At 40.2% G+C, this 15,131-nt stretch overlaps 1 protein-coding gene across 4 annotated transcripts in view; it reads left to right on the forward strand.

Annotated features, from left to right (window-relative positions):
* TNRC18 (trinucleotide repeat containing 18) overlaps positions 1-15,131 on the forward strand; it is a 351,855-nt gene that overhangs the window by 294,603 nt on the left and 42,121 nt on the right. For all 4 annotated transcript variants that reach the window (XM_083153575.1, XM_083153577.1, XM_083153573.1 and 1 more), the window contains 2 exons: positions 5,168-5,276; positions 5,392-5,508. In XM_083153575.1, the coding sequence (XP_083009701.1) occupies positions 5,168-5,276; positions 5,392-5,508 (226 nt within the window). The remainder of the gene's footprint in view (positions 1-5,167; positions 5,277-5,391; positions 5,509-15,131) is intronic.

Consider the following 15,131-nt stretch of genomic DNA (forward strand, 5'->3'; position numbering starts at 1 on the left):
TTGTAACCTAAAAAAGGTCACTACACAAGGTGTAACATGAATATGGGTCACTATGTAAGGTGTAACCTGAGAAAGGTCACTACATGAGATGTAACGTTAATATGGGTCACTATGTAAGGTGTAAACTGAAAAAGGTCACTATGCGAGGTGTAACGTGAATATGGGTCACTTTATACAGATGGAGGCAAAATTATTTAGCAGGGGTCTAGCGATTGGATCGCCAACCGCCAACCCCCGGAAGGTTGTGTGTGCTTGTGTGTCCCCTTCCTACGGAGCTCCCTGTCGGTCACCGATGCCTCCCCATTGCTTTCCTCCAGTCCCACCGCCTCCCCGCACCCCCCCCCCCCCCTAACCCTGCCGATCTCCCTCAAGCAGAGACGGGCAGGGTTCGCGTCCCCCGCCGCCCAAAAACTGGTATGCGCATGTGTGTGTGTGAAATGTTCACGCGTCCCAGTCAGATGGAGCAGCTCTTCGCCGGCACTCAACAGCGGGGGGCATTCTGGCGAGCCGCAGCGCTGGCTGAGTGGAGCTCCATCTGGAAGGTGTATACTGAATAAAGACCACTATGTGTGTTGTTTAACATGAAAGGGATTGTACATAATTGGAACTGGGGGTACTATTGTGTGGCTATGCAAATTGTTTGTGTTATCACAACCCTTTTTTTGGGGGGGGCGCGCACCCTCAGCGTGCATTATTCCATTGTAGTGTTGGGGAGGTAAGGACCAAATTTATATTTTGTAGGGGTCACCAAACATGATAGCATTGGTCATAGCTCTACCTTCTGGGGAAAGTCATGTTGGAAGGATTGGTGGCTGCGCCTCACCCCCTTCCTCTTTGCAGCTGGGGAAAAGTCATTGGCAGAGGCCAGGCAGTGCTGCCTGCACTCCCCCTTTTTTCAGTGTGCCTTGTTCCTTTATAACGTTAGTGTGGTAAGACGCAAATGTATAATTTATAGGGGGCACCGAACACACTAGCATTATTGTGTGTGTAGGGGGGGGGGGGTAAGAGGTGGCAGGGAAAGTTAGTTCCATCACCTCTCCATGACCACTAAGCCCTGGTCATTGAATAGCATGGAAAGCCGCAGAAAGCTTTACATTTAAAACAAAACATGGAATATTCTTGACACAATAAAATTAAATGCCGTGGTACAAAATATCCACACAAAAAAACATGTATAAAAACAGTATAAATTAGTTATGTGTTATAGGTTCAACCATTGTGATTCCTTAAATAGATTTACGGATCTATTCCTAGGTAGTAAGTAACCCTGTGGCATTGTTAAACCCAAGGAACTTAAAACATTTATACAACTTTTTTTAAGGGTTTGTATTTGGATGGCTGCGTTTACATCTCCAACTGCATCATCGTAGGTTTCTACTTTTACACAATCTAGATGTAATCTATTTGTGGAATTTCGTGGATGGAATATTCAATTCAGCCATAGCGTGGATAAATTCAGGCATCTTATGACTAAACACGCTGTGATTTTGCATTATGTTCCTTAACAAATCTAGCATGTTGGATCCTGGTACAATGACACCTTTATACAAAACGGGTTGCCGTTTACCTTTCCTGACGCTGATACACTTAATTTATTCATGGGCGGAGGAGCTCACAACTATCAGTTTCTGTGAGCGACAACTTAAGTTGACAAATAAATCCACGTGCTACAGTATATAACACCCTGATGTGGGAGGCCTGCACCGTGGACCTAATGGCACAGCCCCAATGCCGTATTGACGGGCCATGGAAAATCGTGGAAGTCGACGAGAGCCTCTTTGCGCAGAGGAAAACATGGGACGGAGGCTGCCTCAACAGTGGCTATTTGGAGGCATTTCACGAGACACCGGTGAGTGCTTTGTTACACCAGTACAAAGACGTGACACCAGTACAAAGACGTGACGCCAGTACCCTGATGGCCGCCATCAATCAATTCATTGACCCGGGGATGACTATCTACTCCGATTGCTGGCATGCCTATAATACAGAGAAGCTGGAGCAGGCTGGGTACCACCATGCTTGGGTGAACCACAGGTTTAACTTCAGAGACTGGTGTTCACACACAGAACATTGAGCGCCTTTTTGTGATCCTGTAAATGGCACAACAAGCATCAAAGAGGCACCGCGTGCCAGAATCTGGATTCCTACTTACATAAGTTTATATGACGAAAAACTCCGGGCGCAGAAAATTATTTTCAGCATATTATTTATGCACTTTCGCTTCTTCCGAAGGCTGATGCAGAAGAATGACTCTTATTATTTTCTTTTTTTCTTGATTAATTGTTATTATAGTAATTTGTTCATTTGATTGTTGTTTCTTCATAATTAAGTAAAATCAAGTTAAAAGTTAACAATATCGTCATTACTGGAGTTGATCTTATAAAGTGTGGCGAGCACAGCGAGCCACCGAGCCCGAAGCGCGGTGAGCGGACGCGGGTTACTTTACATGTATTCTGTGTCCCCTCGCAGGGCTCGCTGCGATCACCACGCTTCGGGCTCACTTTATAAAATCGACGCCAACATGGATAGTGGTGGTATGAAAAGGTCAGGAGGACGCGTTACGCGTCCCTTTGCAGGGCTCGCTGCGCTCGACACGCTTCAGGGTGACGAGGATAGTGGGGGTGTCTAAATCCCATTGCAGCACATAGACATGTACACTGGGGGTGTTGTGCTAAATTGCATTGCATGCTATTTTGCGTGTCATGCGATGCGATCGGCGGTCAGAGTGCAGTGAATAAATTAACTAGTGAGATTGCAATGCATCGCATCACATCGCACGGCACGAAAACGTGCCATGCGATGCAATGCAATTTCACTACGCAGAATAGCCCACTAACCAAATAGCTTAGTGGGCGCCCTGCAAATACACAAGTACCTACTCGCACTTTTACATCTTGTTTGGTGAGTTGAAAAAGGTTGAAAATCACTGGGTTAGAAAATATTGGTTGATAGTTATGACAGCTTGTATGACTACATTTTTCAATCTAAAACAAAATTATTGGGAAATTGTGTAACCTGAAATGTGCAAATACTTAAATGACAGCAATTATAGGGATTTGCTCATCCCTGATCCAGTTTTTATACAGTACAGATTGAGTATCCCTTATCCAAAATGCTCAGGGTCAGAAGCATTTTGGATAACAGATCATTCCGTATTTCGGAATATTTTTATATTTCAATGAGGTATCTTGCGGTATCTTTTATTAATGCTGGATAAACACATCAAACACATGAAATGCACACACATATATTTTATTTGTGCATGAAACAAGGTTTTAAAACATGAAACAGAGTTTGTGTATAATTTTAGGCAATGCATTTGAATGTGCAATCATTTTCTTGCACATATTTAGTACCATTTACATATCATGTCCACAGTAGTGCTGTTATAGATGTCCCCAGTAGGTTTTAGCAAAAAAATACATTCTGGAAACTATGGTTTTGGAATAATGTTATGAATGATATTTGTATAAGGGATATCATTGAATGAAATTTTCGGGGGGGGTGGCCTAATTTGGGGGCGTGGCCTATACTCGCGGCTCTTCCGTGAGGCCACGGCCCCATTTTGCCGCTATGGGGGCATGACCCAGAGGCTCTGTGAGCCTCTAGCCATGCCCCCAGCCCCCTGGCTGCGGGAATAGACGCTGTGCGCAAGCGTTTATTCCCCGCTGCTTAGCAGCTGACGGGGGGGACTCCCAACAGCCCCCCCACACCACGGGACACTGCCGCCCGCGGGTGGGACAGCGGGACAGGCCCTGACAATCGGGACTGTCCCGATAAAATCTGGACTGTTGGGAGGTATGATTATATCATTGTATCTGTATTACTGTGGATTATGCAGCTGTGAGTTTTTTAATGCATGTTCCAGTTGGCTGCAATTGTCACATTTCAGCAAAATTAAAACTTTAAATTCCTTTCAATGGGTGTGCATTGTAGATGAGCCGCTGTCATGAAGTATCAACATGCATTTCCACAAATGTTGGCTTGAACACGTCTCCTTTTCTCATCATATGTACCTTATATAGTACATACTGTAACACATGAATTTATTAATCAAGTTTACTTAAGGCCCTATAGTATCTATGGCTTGATTGAATTTTTAACTAAGAATTATTTAACTGTTTATGGACTTGTTAATCTATGAACGTATATTTCTTACATTGTACCATATAGTATATATATATATATATATATATATATATATATATATATATTTTTTAAATGTGAATTATCCACATTATGCTTCCAGAATGTCTAGGAGATTTAGAGTGAAGTGTGCAATCAGTGTGCTTGATGAATCGCAGCTTTGTACGGTATCCCGGTGGCTCACAGACAATGCCTAGGTCAACAGCAAAACCAAAAGGTCAACATGCACTAGGTCGACATTGACAAAGGTCAACATGTACAATGTCAGCTTTAGCAAAAGGTCGATATGACAATGGTCGATGCATGGCACATTAGTTTATTACAATTTTTGTGTCATTCCATGTTGACTTTTTGCTTGCGTCAACCTTTTGTCACTGTTGACCTAATGCATATTGACCTTTTGTCAAAACCAACCTAATGCATGTTGAATTTTTTGCGTCAACCAATTTATTGTTGATTTAGACATTGTCTGTGAGCCAAGCCACTGCACCTCCCAGATTATCCTGCCTTAATCCATGGTATACTGTGCAGAGGGCTGCAGTTGATATAAATAGACACACCAGCATCATACCTCCCAACTGTCCTGCTAAACGCGGGAACGTCCGGATTTTTGGGGACGTTCCCGCATCCGTCCCGCTGTGGGGGGGCAGTTGGGAGCCCCCCCCCAATATGACAAAATAGACACTGTGCGCATGTGCACAGTGTATATTTTCGTGACCAAAAATGGGGGCGCGGCTTATTTTGCATACGCCACGCCCCAATGCGAGTGTCCCTATTCTGACATTGAGAAAGTTGGGAGGTACGCAGCATCACCATCACAAAACTCTTTCACCTGTAAGTCCCTCCCCTGTGCAAGTACTGAATTGTAATTTACAGTAGCTAGCTACAGTCAGAAAATAATCCTTATTTGTAGCTGTTTTGTGTTGTGGGGAATATGTAAAAAGTCAGACATAGGGTGCACTGCTAATGACGTTAGAGAACTGATCTAAATATTTTTTTCTTTCTTTTATGCAATGAGCAGATTATAGATGTGAAGCCACCCTCTGTCCGCTTTCTACTGGAAGGAACAAGAATAGCAGCTTACTGGAGTCAGCAGTATCGTTGCCTTTACCCAGGCACAATTGTGCAAGGTGAATGATTGTGTTAATTTTACCACTTCGTTTATTTCTGCAATTTTTACACTTAAACCTGCCTTGGTAGGAATTTATTTTTAAAATAGTTATTAATTAAGTTTTGTTTTATTAGGAAACACTGAGCAAGAGGAAGACACAGACCTAGTAACAGTGGAGTTTGATGATGGAGATACAGGGCGTATTCCATTGTCTCATATCCGAATGCTACCTCCAGATTATAAAATTCAGTGTAAGTATAATAACACATATTGGCATAGTAATTCATAACACTTTCTCATAACTTATATGTGGTTAGTATATCATGAGATTTTGTTTAGAAAGTAGTGAATAAATGTATACTTAATTGCAGATCTTTATTTCTTATTATAATCATTATTATTGTTATTATTATTATTAATAATAATAATAAATATTCCTGCAAAATATACTATTTTGAAGGCAATTATACATTTCAATTAAATCATCTCTCCCCTCTCAGGCTGCAGGTTACGACATCAGCCTGTGAGAATCTGCTCCCCCTGCTTGCCAACGGCTGCATCTACATGTTACAGAGACAGCAGCCACAGCAGGGGTAAAAACATACAAACATTAGGGGGGGGGGGGTTTCTAGGTACTCAGAAACCCCCCTGTGTGCGCGCCTGAGTAGCAAGGTAATTGTAAACAAGAAAATATCCAACATGGCAATAACGTGTTGCCCCCATTTTAGCGGTTATTATAGGTCCAGTGTCTGCACCATCTGGTGCAGACTTCCTGAAGATTATGCAGGCTGGCGCGTGCCTGTTTGTGATGGTAAGGCTGCATCCAATACTTCACAAATGCTAACATGAGGCATCTATTTCCTATAGACACCTCCAGTCAGGGCCGGTGCAAGGGTGTCCGGCACCCTCCTGCAATCCATAAATTTTGTGCCCTTTCACATTGCCATTGCAACAAGCTGCAGCCCGATTGTGGGAGCATATGCAACATGCGATCCTATGGAGGAACTCGGGTGCATGTACATGTATGCATACACCATCTCAGTGCTGTGTCCGCAAAATGTTGCAGGCACTAAAGGTGCCCATACACGCTGAGAGAATTGCATACGTTATGGGCTAAATCGCATTCCATCACACGGCATGCATGCAATGTGTGTGCGATGCGATCCGAAAGCAGTACAAAAAGTATGTGCAGCACATACTTTTTATACTGTGCGATGCGATGCCCGCGTGAGCGCACATCGCATTGCATGCTGCTATTGCAGTGTGTATGGCCACCTTTACTCACATAACCCAGCCCATTATTTAAAAAGTGTCTAAATTAATATAAAAAAATTGTTATAAACATGTATAATAAAATACTCACTGTTCTTTTGCTGTTTAACTCTTGTGCAGTCCCTCCTCTTCTATCTGCGTAGGCAGGACGCTGAGGACGCTATTTCATCCCTCTCATGGCTGAGGGGGAAAGGAGGGGAGAGAAGGCACTGGACACTTAGGAACTGGCACAGGACACTTAGAAGTGGGAAGGAAGGGGAGGCGGCGCTGCTGCCTATTCGTCATTTGATTGACAGCTGACAGGCGCAGGGAGCAATGGGTAGGGGGCGGATCCGGAAATGACATGTCATCCAGGCATTCATAGACAGCACTACATGCCTCAGCGCAAGTGTCCATGAGAAAGAGGGGGCAGGTCGCAGGAGGAGGACAGTGTGTGTGCGGTGCAGGGAGCTGCTCAGCTTCTCCATACTGCTGCCCGCTGTCAGACAGGCGCTGCGGGCGGCATGCAGGCTGTGTGCAGGGAGCAAATCTTTATACTGCTGCCTGCTCACGGTCAGCGTGCAGGAGGCAGTGACAGTGAGGGCTGAGGCAGCTTTAGCAGAGCACGGAGGGAGACAGTGCCTTTTCAGCATGGCGCCTCCCTACTTTGCAGGAGCTGCTGAGTGGATAGCGCCGGCCCTGCCTCCAGCTGCATTTAAATTTTAATAAGCCTTCTGAGTCTTGTGACAGTGTGTTATTAGTGCAAAGGCTGCTGAAATTCTGGAAAGTGACAAGATAGATTAGAGATTGTATTTTTTATGGCATTGTTAAACTATAAGTTTAAATCTAATATACATCATTATTTTAAATTTGATATACACACTCTAATATACACTCCTCCCCACCAAAAAATAAAAACACACTGCTGCACTTGTACTATTCAGTCCCATTGTTGCATTTAGACAGACAGTAGTATGAGATTAAAGGTAAACTGACTGCCATTGTTGTAATGTAAAAGTGCAATCCATTTTATTTGAGGGGGTAACTTAATTTCCTCCTCAGTACATTGAGATGCAAATTACCAGAACCTTATAGAACCTCTTGAATTACCAGAAGACAGTTTTGCCAAAACATTTGGAGGTGGTAATAATATTGGTCCTGAAGAACGTAGCTGACTAGAGATCCATAGTGTAAGGCTAATATATGTGAAGTGTTCTTTAGAGGGGAGATTGAATTGGGCCTTTAGTGAAGAGAATGGTGTAATCATAGTGCAATCATAGTGCCATCCATGAAATAGGTAATTGGAACCATACTACTTGAAATCAACCTGAGGAAGTTTAGATCTTGGATGATACCCGTGACACCCTGTAATGATAGGGCACGAGTCGGCAAAGAAATGGTCTTCGTAGAAACTATAACTTCATCCCACACTTTGACTGAATCTGATATGGCACGCAGAGTGTCATTCGAGACCGGTCTATGATAGGTCAGGGCAAAGGGCAAATCAATTATGGGAATACTGGTATACAATTGCTTTTCTAAATCCGTACAAAGTTGTATACCACTACACATAGACCAATCACTGATTTTCGCTACTAGACAGGCTATCTGGTACTTCCGTAGGTCAGGGACTTCTAGGCCAACAAATTTCCTAGTTGTAGTCAGTTTATTATATGCTATTCTAGGAGGTTTCTTCTTCCAGATATACCTTAGTATTACTGAATGCAATTGGGAGATACATTTCTGGGGTACTAAATATGGTATTGAAAGAAAAAGATACATTAACTTTGGGAGTATCAACATTTTAAAAAGCTGCTAATATACCCAACCATGATAGTTCAAGACTCAACCAGCATCTCAGTAAAGATTTTATTTGAGAGAGAAGGGGTTAATAATCAAATTCTGCAATCTTAGAGAGAGAACTGGGAATATGAATACCTAGATATACAATAGAGTCTGATTTCAAATTGTATTCATAAATTTGTTTAAATAAGGACAATTTATGGGAATCTAAATGAAAAGGTAAAGCTTCTGTCTTTGTCATATTAAGTTTGTATAAAGAGGCTGCGCTCTAGCGTGCAATAATGAAATGTAAGATAGGAAGATAAATTTCTGGATTTGTTACAAATGAGAGTACATCATCAGCAAATGCGTCTATGAGAAGATGATCCAACAGAAATACTCAAAAAACAATCAGATTGGCATAATGCTATTGCAAGGGCTTCTATCGTTAAGACGTACATAAGGGCGGAAAGAGGGCAACCTTGTCTAGTTTCATTTGAAATTGTAAAGGGAGCTGAAGAGAAACTATTACTGACAACTGAAGCTGTTGGAGAGAAGTGCAATGCCAATATGGAGGACAGAATTGCCCCTCTAAGATCAATTTTCAAAAACCCTTCCTGCGAAAATACCCAATGCAATCCGTTGAACGCTTTTTCAACCTCCTCTCTATTATTCGCTATATATTCAGCAAGGTCAAAGACTCGCTGTGTATTGTCTGATGACTGTCTAGTTCTGATGATTCCCACCTGATTGGTCTATAATTTTTACATAGGGAAGGGTAAACTTCCTTATGGATAGTGGTAATTGTAGCCTGTAACACTTCCTCAAGCAGGGACCCACTATCTGTGGCATACTGATATGATGAATTAAGGACAGGGAGAAGTGTAGGAGCAAATTTCTTATAAAAGGAATTGGTAACCAAATCATAGTTACATAGTTACATAGTAGGTGAGGCTGAATAAAGACTTGCGTCCATCTAGTTCAACATATGTTTATAATAGTTTATCCCTTGTTGTATAGTATGTTCTGATATTTTAAAGACAGATTAGGTTACTTATTCATACCCGTGGATGTTTTTAACCAATAAATATTTATCCAACCTTATTTTAAACGTATTTATAGTCTCCTAGTTTCCATGCCCCTTTTAATACATGCTGGAGTTTTGTTGGCCTTTTTTGTTGCTATATTACATTGAGAACTACACCCTAGTTTGTTGTCTATTTGGACTCCTAGATCCTTTTTGAGTACTGAATTACCCAATTCATCCCCACTTAGATTATAGCTAGCACACTGGTTATGTCTCCCAAGGTGCATGACCTTGCATTTGTACACATTGAACCTCATCTTCCACTTTTCTGCCCACTCATCTAGATTGTCAAGATCATTTTAAAGCGTGGTGACATCTACTGATGATTTAAAAACTCTGCTCAGTTTTGTATCATCCGCAAAGATGGATACATTGCTGAGTAACCCCATCCCAATATCATTAATAAAAATGTTCAATAAAATGGGCCCTAGAACTGAACCCTGTGGCACTCCACTTAGTACTGGTATCATATTTGAAACGGCACTGTTCACGACCACTCTTTGTTCTCTATTACACAGCCAGTTTCCTACCCATCTACAGATATTTGCCCCTAATCCCAGGTCCACCATTTTATTTATCAACCTCTTGTGTGGTACGGTGTCGAAGGCTTTAGCAAAATCTAGGAAAATCACATCTACAGCTTTTCCATTATCAAGGTTTTTGCTAACCTCTTCATAGAAACCAAGTAGATTAGTTTGGCATGAACGATTTTTCATGAACCCATGCTGGTCTGGGGCCTTTGCCAATGGTAAGGATTTAATCACTGTCGCTATTTCCTGTACTGACCATGGTGAATTAAGGGACAGTAATGTATCTGATGGTAAGTTAGGGTTAGAGAGGTTCTTAAAGGAAGAATGTATTAAGGATGAAGTGGGATGTATTGTTTCATTTAGCTCTTCTTGAGTAGTGACTTAGATGTACAGTATCTAACACAAAATTGCTTGTACATGCTCTAAGTTGTGTATGTAAGGTGAGATGTTGAGCAGTACTGTATGCTAAAAATAATGAGATGTAGCAATATTCAGAATCGTGTACAACTTGGAAACAGGTTCTCTGGTTAGCTAGATTACCTGTTCCAACCATAGTTATCAATTTAGTTTATATTTCTATATATATATATATATATATATATATATATATATATATTCCCAAGTATGGATCACACTCTCCTCCAGCTGAGTGTCAACTGCCGGGGTGCCAGCTCAGGTGCTTCCAGAATAATCCAGATACCAATATAGCTTACAGAAAAAATGAGGACACTCACCGGGCTTCATATAAGGATAGATAACTTTTTCTTTTTAATCCATCTTCAGCAGTTCACAAACATAAAGTGCAATGTGCATGACAGTGGGCCATGGGCCAACGTTTCGGTCTGCCCCCAGACCTTTGTCAAGGCCCCCACTATCTCCTCCTAAAGTGCACTTTAGGAGGAGATAGTGGGGGCCTTGACAAAGGTCTGGGGGCAGACCGAAACGTTGGCCCATGGCCCACTGTCATGCACATTGCACTTTATGTTTGTGAACTGCTGAAGATGGATTAAAAAGAAAAAGTTATCTATCCTTATATGAAGCCCGGTGAGTGTCCTCATTTTTTCTGTAAGCTATATATATATATATATATATATATATATATATATATATATATATATATATATATATATATATATATATATAATATATATATATATACTGGATGGCGATCCGGCAATCCCTGCTGAGGGGTTAATTGCCCCGGTGCCTTTGCAGAAATCAATAATAGAAGTAGGTAGGTGTTATCCTGTTCAGAGAACACACAGCACGGCACTCGAGGACTTGTGAAGAAAGTGGCTTTAATCCAGCAACAGTTTCGGAGCCCTAAGCTCCTTCGTCAGGCTAACAGCAAGCAATACAATACATTTTTTTATTGTATTGCTTGCTGTTAGCCTGACGAGGAGGTTAGGGCTCCGAAACTGTTGCTGGATAAAAGCCACTTTCTTCACAAGTCCTCGAGTGCCATGCTGTGTGTTCTCTGAACAGGATAACACCTACCTACTTATATATATATATATATATATATATATATATATATATATATATATATATATATATATATAGTAAGGCACAGACCGGCACTCCTGTGACCGTGGTAGTTCTGATGCCGGGTGCCCTCATGCAGGATCAGATAGTAGGGAGAAAATAGCGGCACTCATGGACTTGTTCAAATGAATATTCTTAACTCGAGTTACTTTAACGTTTTGGTCTTTATTTTATAAGACCTTCATCAGGAATAAAAATTACATGCACCAACACCTCTTAAATACTTTTACAAACTAACAAAAAACTGTGTCTGTCAGCTGTGACCTCCCACATCCGGTGATGACGTGTTCAGAAAAAAAAGATACGCCTACTACTGACGTGCATAATCCGGAGTCAGACTCTCAAAAAACAGAAAAACATGTGTGGTGACCATCACCATGGTAACCTCCTTAACATACACAAGAGTGGATCACAGCAGCTGCAAAAAAATAAAGTATATTACCTAACTTATATATACATTTCAACTGTAAGCGGTCCATTAAACAAAGAATGGTTTAAAGCTTTCAGATCAGTAAATTATTACCGTATCAAATTAATACCAGACTAATACCCCTTTCACATTGCACTTTTAAAACGGTATATTGCCATTTTTTTTCCATTACCGTGTCATTACCCATTTCTGCAATGTGAAAGCAGTATTCGTATATGTACAACGTAGCTATTACATTTAAAAAAATATAATCTACAATGGATACTATAAAGATGTAGCAACATTATGCATCTGCAACAAGTGACTTTTTAAAACAATGTCATGCACATAATCACCCGTTGCTTCCTTGTACGATGTTAGGCATACTGTTAGATTCAAATAAAACTCATGAAGGATATGTACTCATTCAGCCCGTGTGGCTGTACTGTATTCAGCACAGATATCCATTTAGTTTCTAGCCGCAGTAATTGTTGATCTCTATCCCCACCCCTAATGTTTGGGGGAACGTGGTCAATTATTTTGTACTTTAATTGTGCCATACTTTTAAAATGTTTAGCGACTGGCTGGTCTATGGTCTGCGCAATGGGCAGTTGCGTAGTGCCGGCCTACGCCAATTCTTTTATGTTTAAAGTGGAAAAAAATTTTTTTTTTATTAATCCTGATTATGCCAGCAAGATACACTTCTTTACATGCTTTATCAATGATTTATTCATTATATGGTTGGGGACTAAAGATGAATTTGACCAGATGATATGCAATGTGAATAAGCTAGATTCCAACATTAAATTTACATACGAGGTACAGGCTGAAAAGGTGCATTTTTTAGATGTATCAATTACTAAAAAAGACAATAACATTAGCACCTCTCTCTACACGAAGCCTACAGACTGCAACACTTTGTTAGCAGCATCCAGCTTCCACCCCCCGGCCCTTAAAAGAGGCTTACCCTATTCCCAATTCCTCAGGGTCCGCAGGATCTGCAGTGAACAAGCAGATGAGGAAAAGCAGATGGATATGAGGAAAAAATTTCTCAGCAGGGGCTACACGAATAGAGCCTTAAAGGCTTCCATAAAAAAAGCCTGTGAACAGCCCAAAAGGCCCTCTCCCGCAATCAGAGACAATAAAGACAACAAAATAGATAACTCTATAATATTTGTCAATACATTTAACACAGCCAGTGAATCATTAATTAAAACAGCCAAACAACTGTGGCCGATAATACAAAGAGATCCACATCTCACATCCCTGAAAAACAAATCATTAATGCCTTGCTTTCGCGGAGGCAGAAATATTAAAGATCAAATAGTGCATACTGACATATCCCAGTTTAATAAAAAGTCAGAAACAGGATTTCTTGTTCGAAAACCAGGGGTATATAAATATTTAGGCTGCGCCACCTGTACACACATGGAGACAGGCGATCATTTTTTTCATCCCCATAGTGGCAAAAAAATCGAAATAAAACATGTGCTTTCTTGCAACTCCCAGTATGTAGTCTTTTACATAACATGCCCATTAATACTATGTGGGCAAAACGAGCTGTCACTTTAAAGAAAGGATGGGACAGCACAGAAGTGCGATTAGACTAATACTGTCTGGAAAACAAATAGACCAGCCAGTCGCTAAACATTTTAAAAGTATGGGACATAGCCTGGCACAATTAAAGTACAAAATAATTGACCACGTTTCCCCAAACATTATGGGTGGGGATAGAGATCAACAATTACTGCGGCTAGAAACTATGCCTAACATTGTACATGGAAGCAACGGGTGATTATGTGCATGACATTGTTTTAAAAAGTCACTTGTTGCAGATGCATAATGTTGCAACATCTTTATAGTGTCCATTGTAGATTATATTTTTTTTAATGTAATAGCTACGTTGTACATATACTTAGTCTGGTATTAATTTGATACGGTAATAATTTACTGATCTGAAAGTTTTAAACCATTCTTTGTTTAATGGACCGCTTACAGTTGAAATGTATATATAAGTTAGGTAATATACTTTATTTTTTGCAGCTGCTGTGATCCACTCTTGTGTATGTTAAGGAGGTTACCATGGTGATGGTCACCACACATGTTATTCTGTTTTTTGAGAGTCTGACTCCGGATTATGCACGTCAGTAGTAGGCGTATCTTTTTTTTCTGAACACGTCATCACCGGATGTGGGAGGTCACAGCTGACAGACACAGTTTTTTGTTAGTTTGTAAAAGTATATAAGAGGTGTTGGTGCATGTAATTTTTATTCCTGATGAAGGTCTTATAAAATAAAGACCAAAACGTTGAAGTAACTCGAGTTAAGAGTATTCATTCGAACAAGTCCGAGAGTGCCGCTATTTTCTCCCTACTATATATATATATATATATATATGTATATATATATATATATATATACTGTGTATATATATATATATATATATATTTATATATAAAGAAATAAGGGGTATAGAGGTGCGCTAGTAGATGTTTCACCAGAGGCATATACACATTGGTAAAAAAATATATACATTTATTCTGTATAACAGTATAAAAACAATTATTTTCAATAGATGGTTTCACATCAGATTATTCAGTACTTGTTCCAACTTTTTGCCAGGGTTTTCCTGAAATGAACTTACGATTTTCGTCCCATAGGGCCTTCTTCAGGGTTAACAAGGTATCAAAGTCAAAGTTGCAGGTGCACAAATCAAACTCCCAATTTAATGAATATTGCAATAAAATTTTGCCAAACCCAAGAAGCTGGGTTCTTTAATAAACTTATACATTCTTTGACAGTACACATTGATACTTTTCAAATTGATCCATCCTATGGTTCTGTCCATATTTAATTTCCCCACCATTTGAAAGAATTAGCGGTAGATCAGATTGATACCTTGTTACACCTGAAGAAGTCCCTATGGGGCAACATGCTTAGGGTCATTTCAGGAAAACACTGGCAAAAATTTGGATCAAGTACTGAATAATCTGATGTGAAACCATCTATTGAAAATAATTGTTTTTATACTGTTATACAGAATAAATTTATATATTTTTTACCAATGTGTATATACCTCTGGTGAAACATCTACTAGCGCACCTCTATACTCCTTCCTTCTTCATTTCTATTCCGTACCTCTATTAACAATAGGTATATAGAAGTGCAGCTACCTAAACAGCGCAGGAAAGGTCACAACCCCCTATCTCTTGATGTATATATATTTTTATTTTTAACTTTATATATTTTCTTTATATATATATTTAAAAGA

This window comes from Crinia signifera, chromosome 7 (genome assembly GCF_055691185.1).
Source record: "Crinia signifera chromosome 7, ASM5569118v1, whole genome shotgun sequence".
Taxonomy (NCBI): Eukaryota; Metazoa; Chordata; class Amphibia; order Anura; family Myobatrachidae; genus Crinia; species Crinia signifera.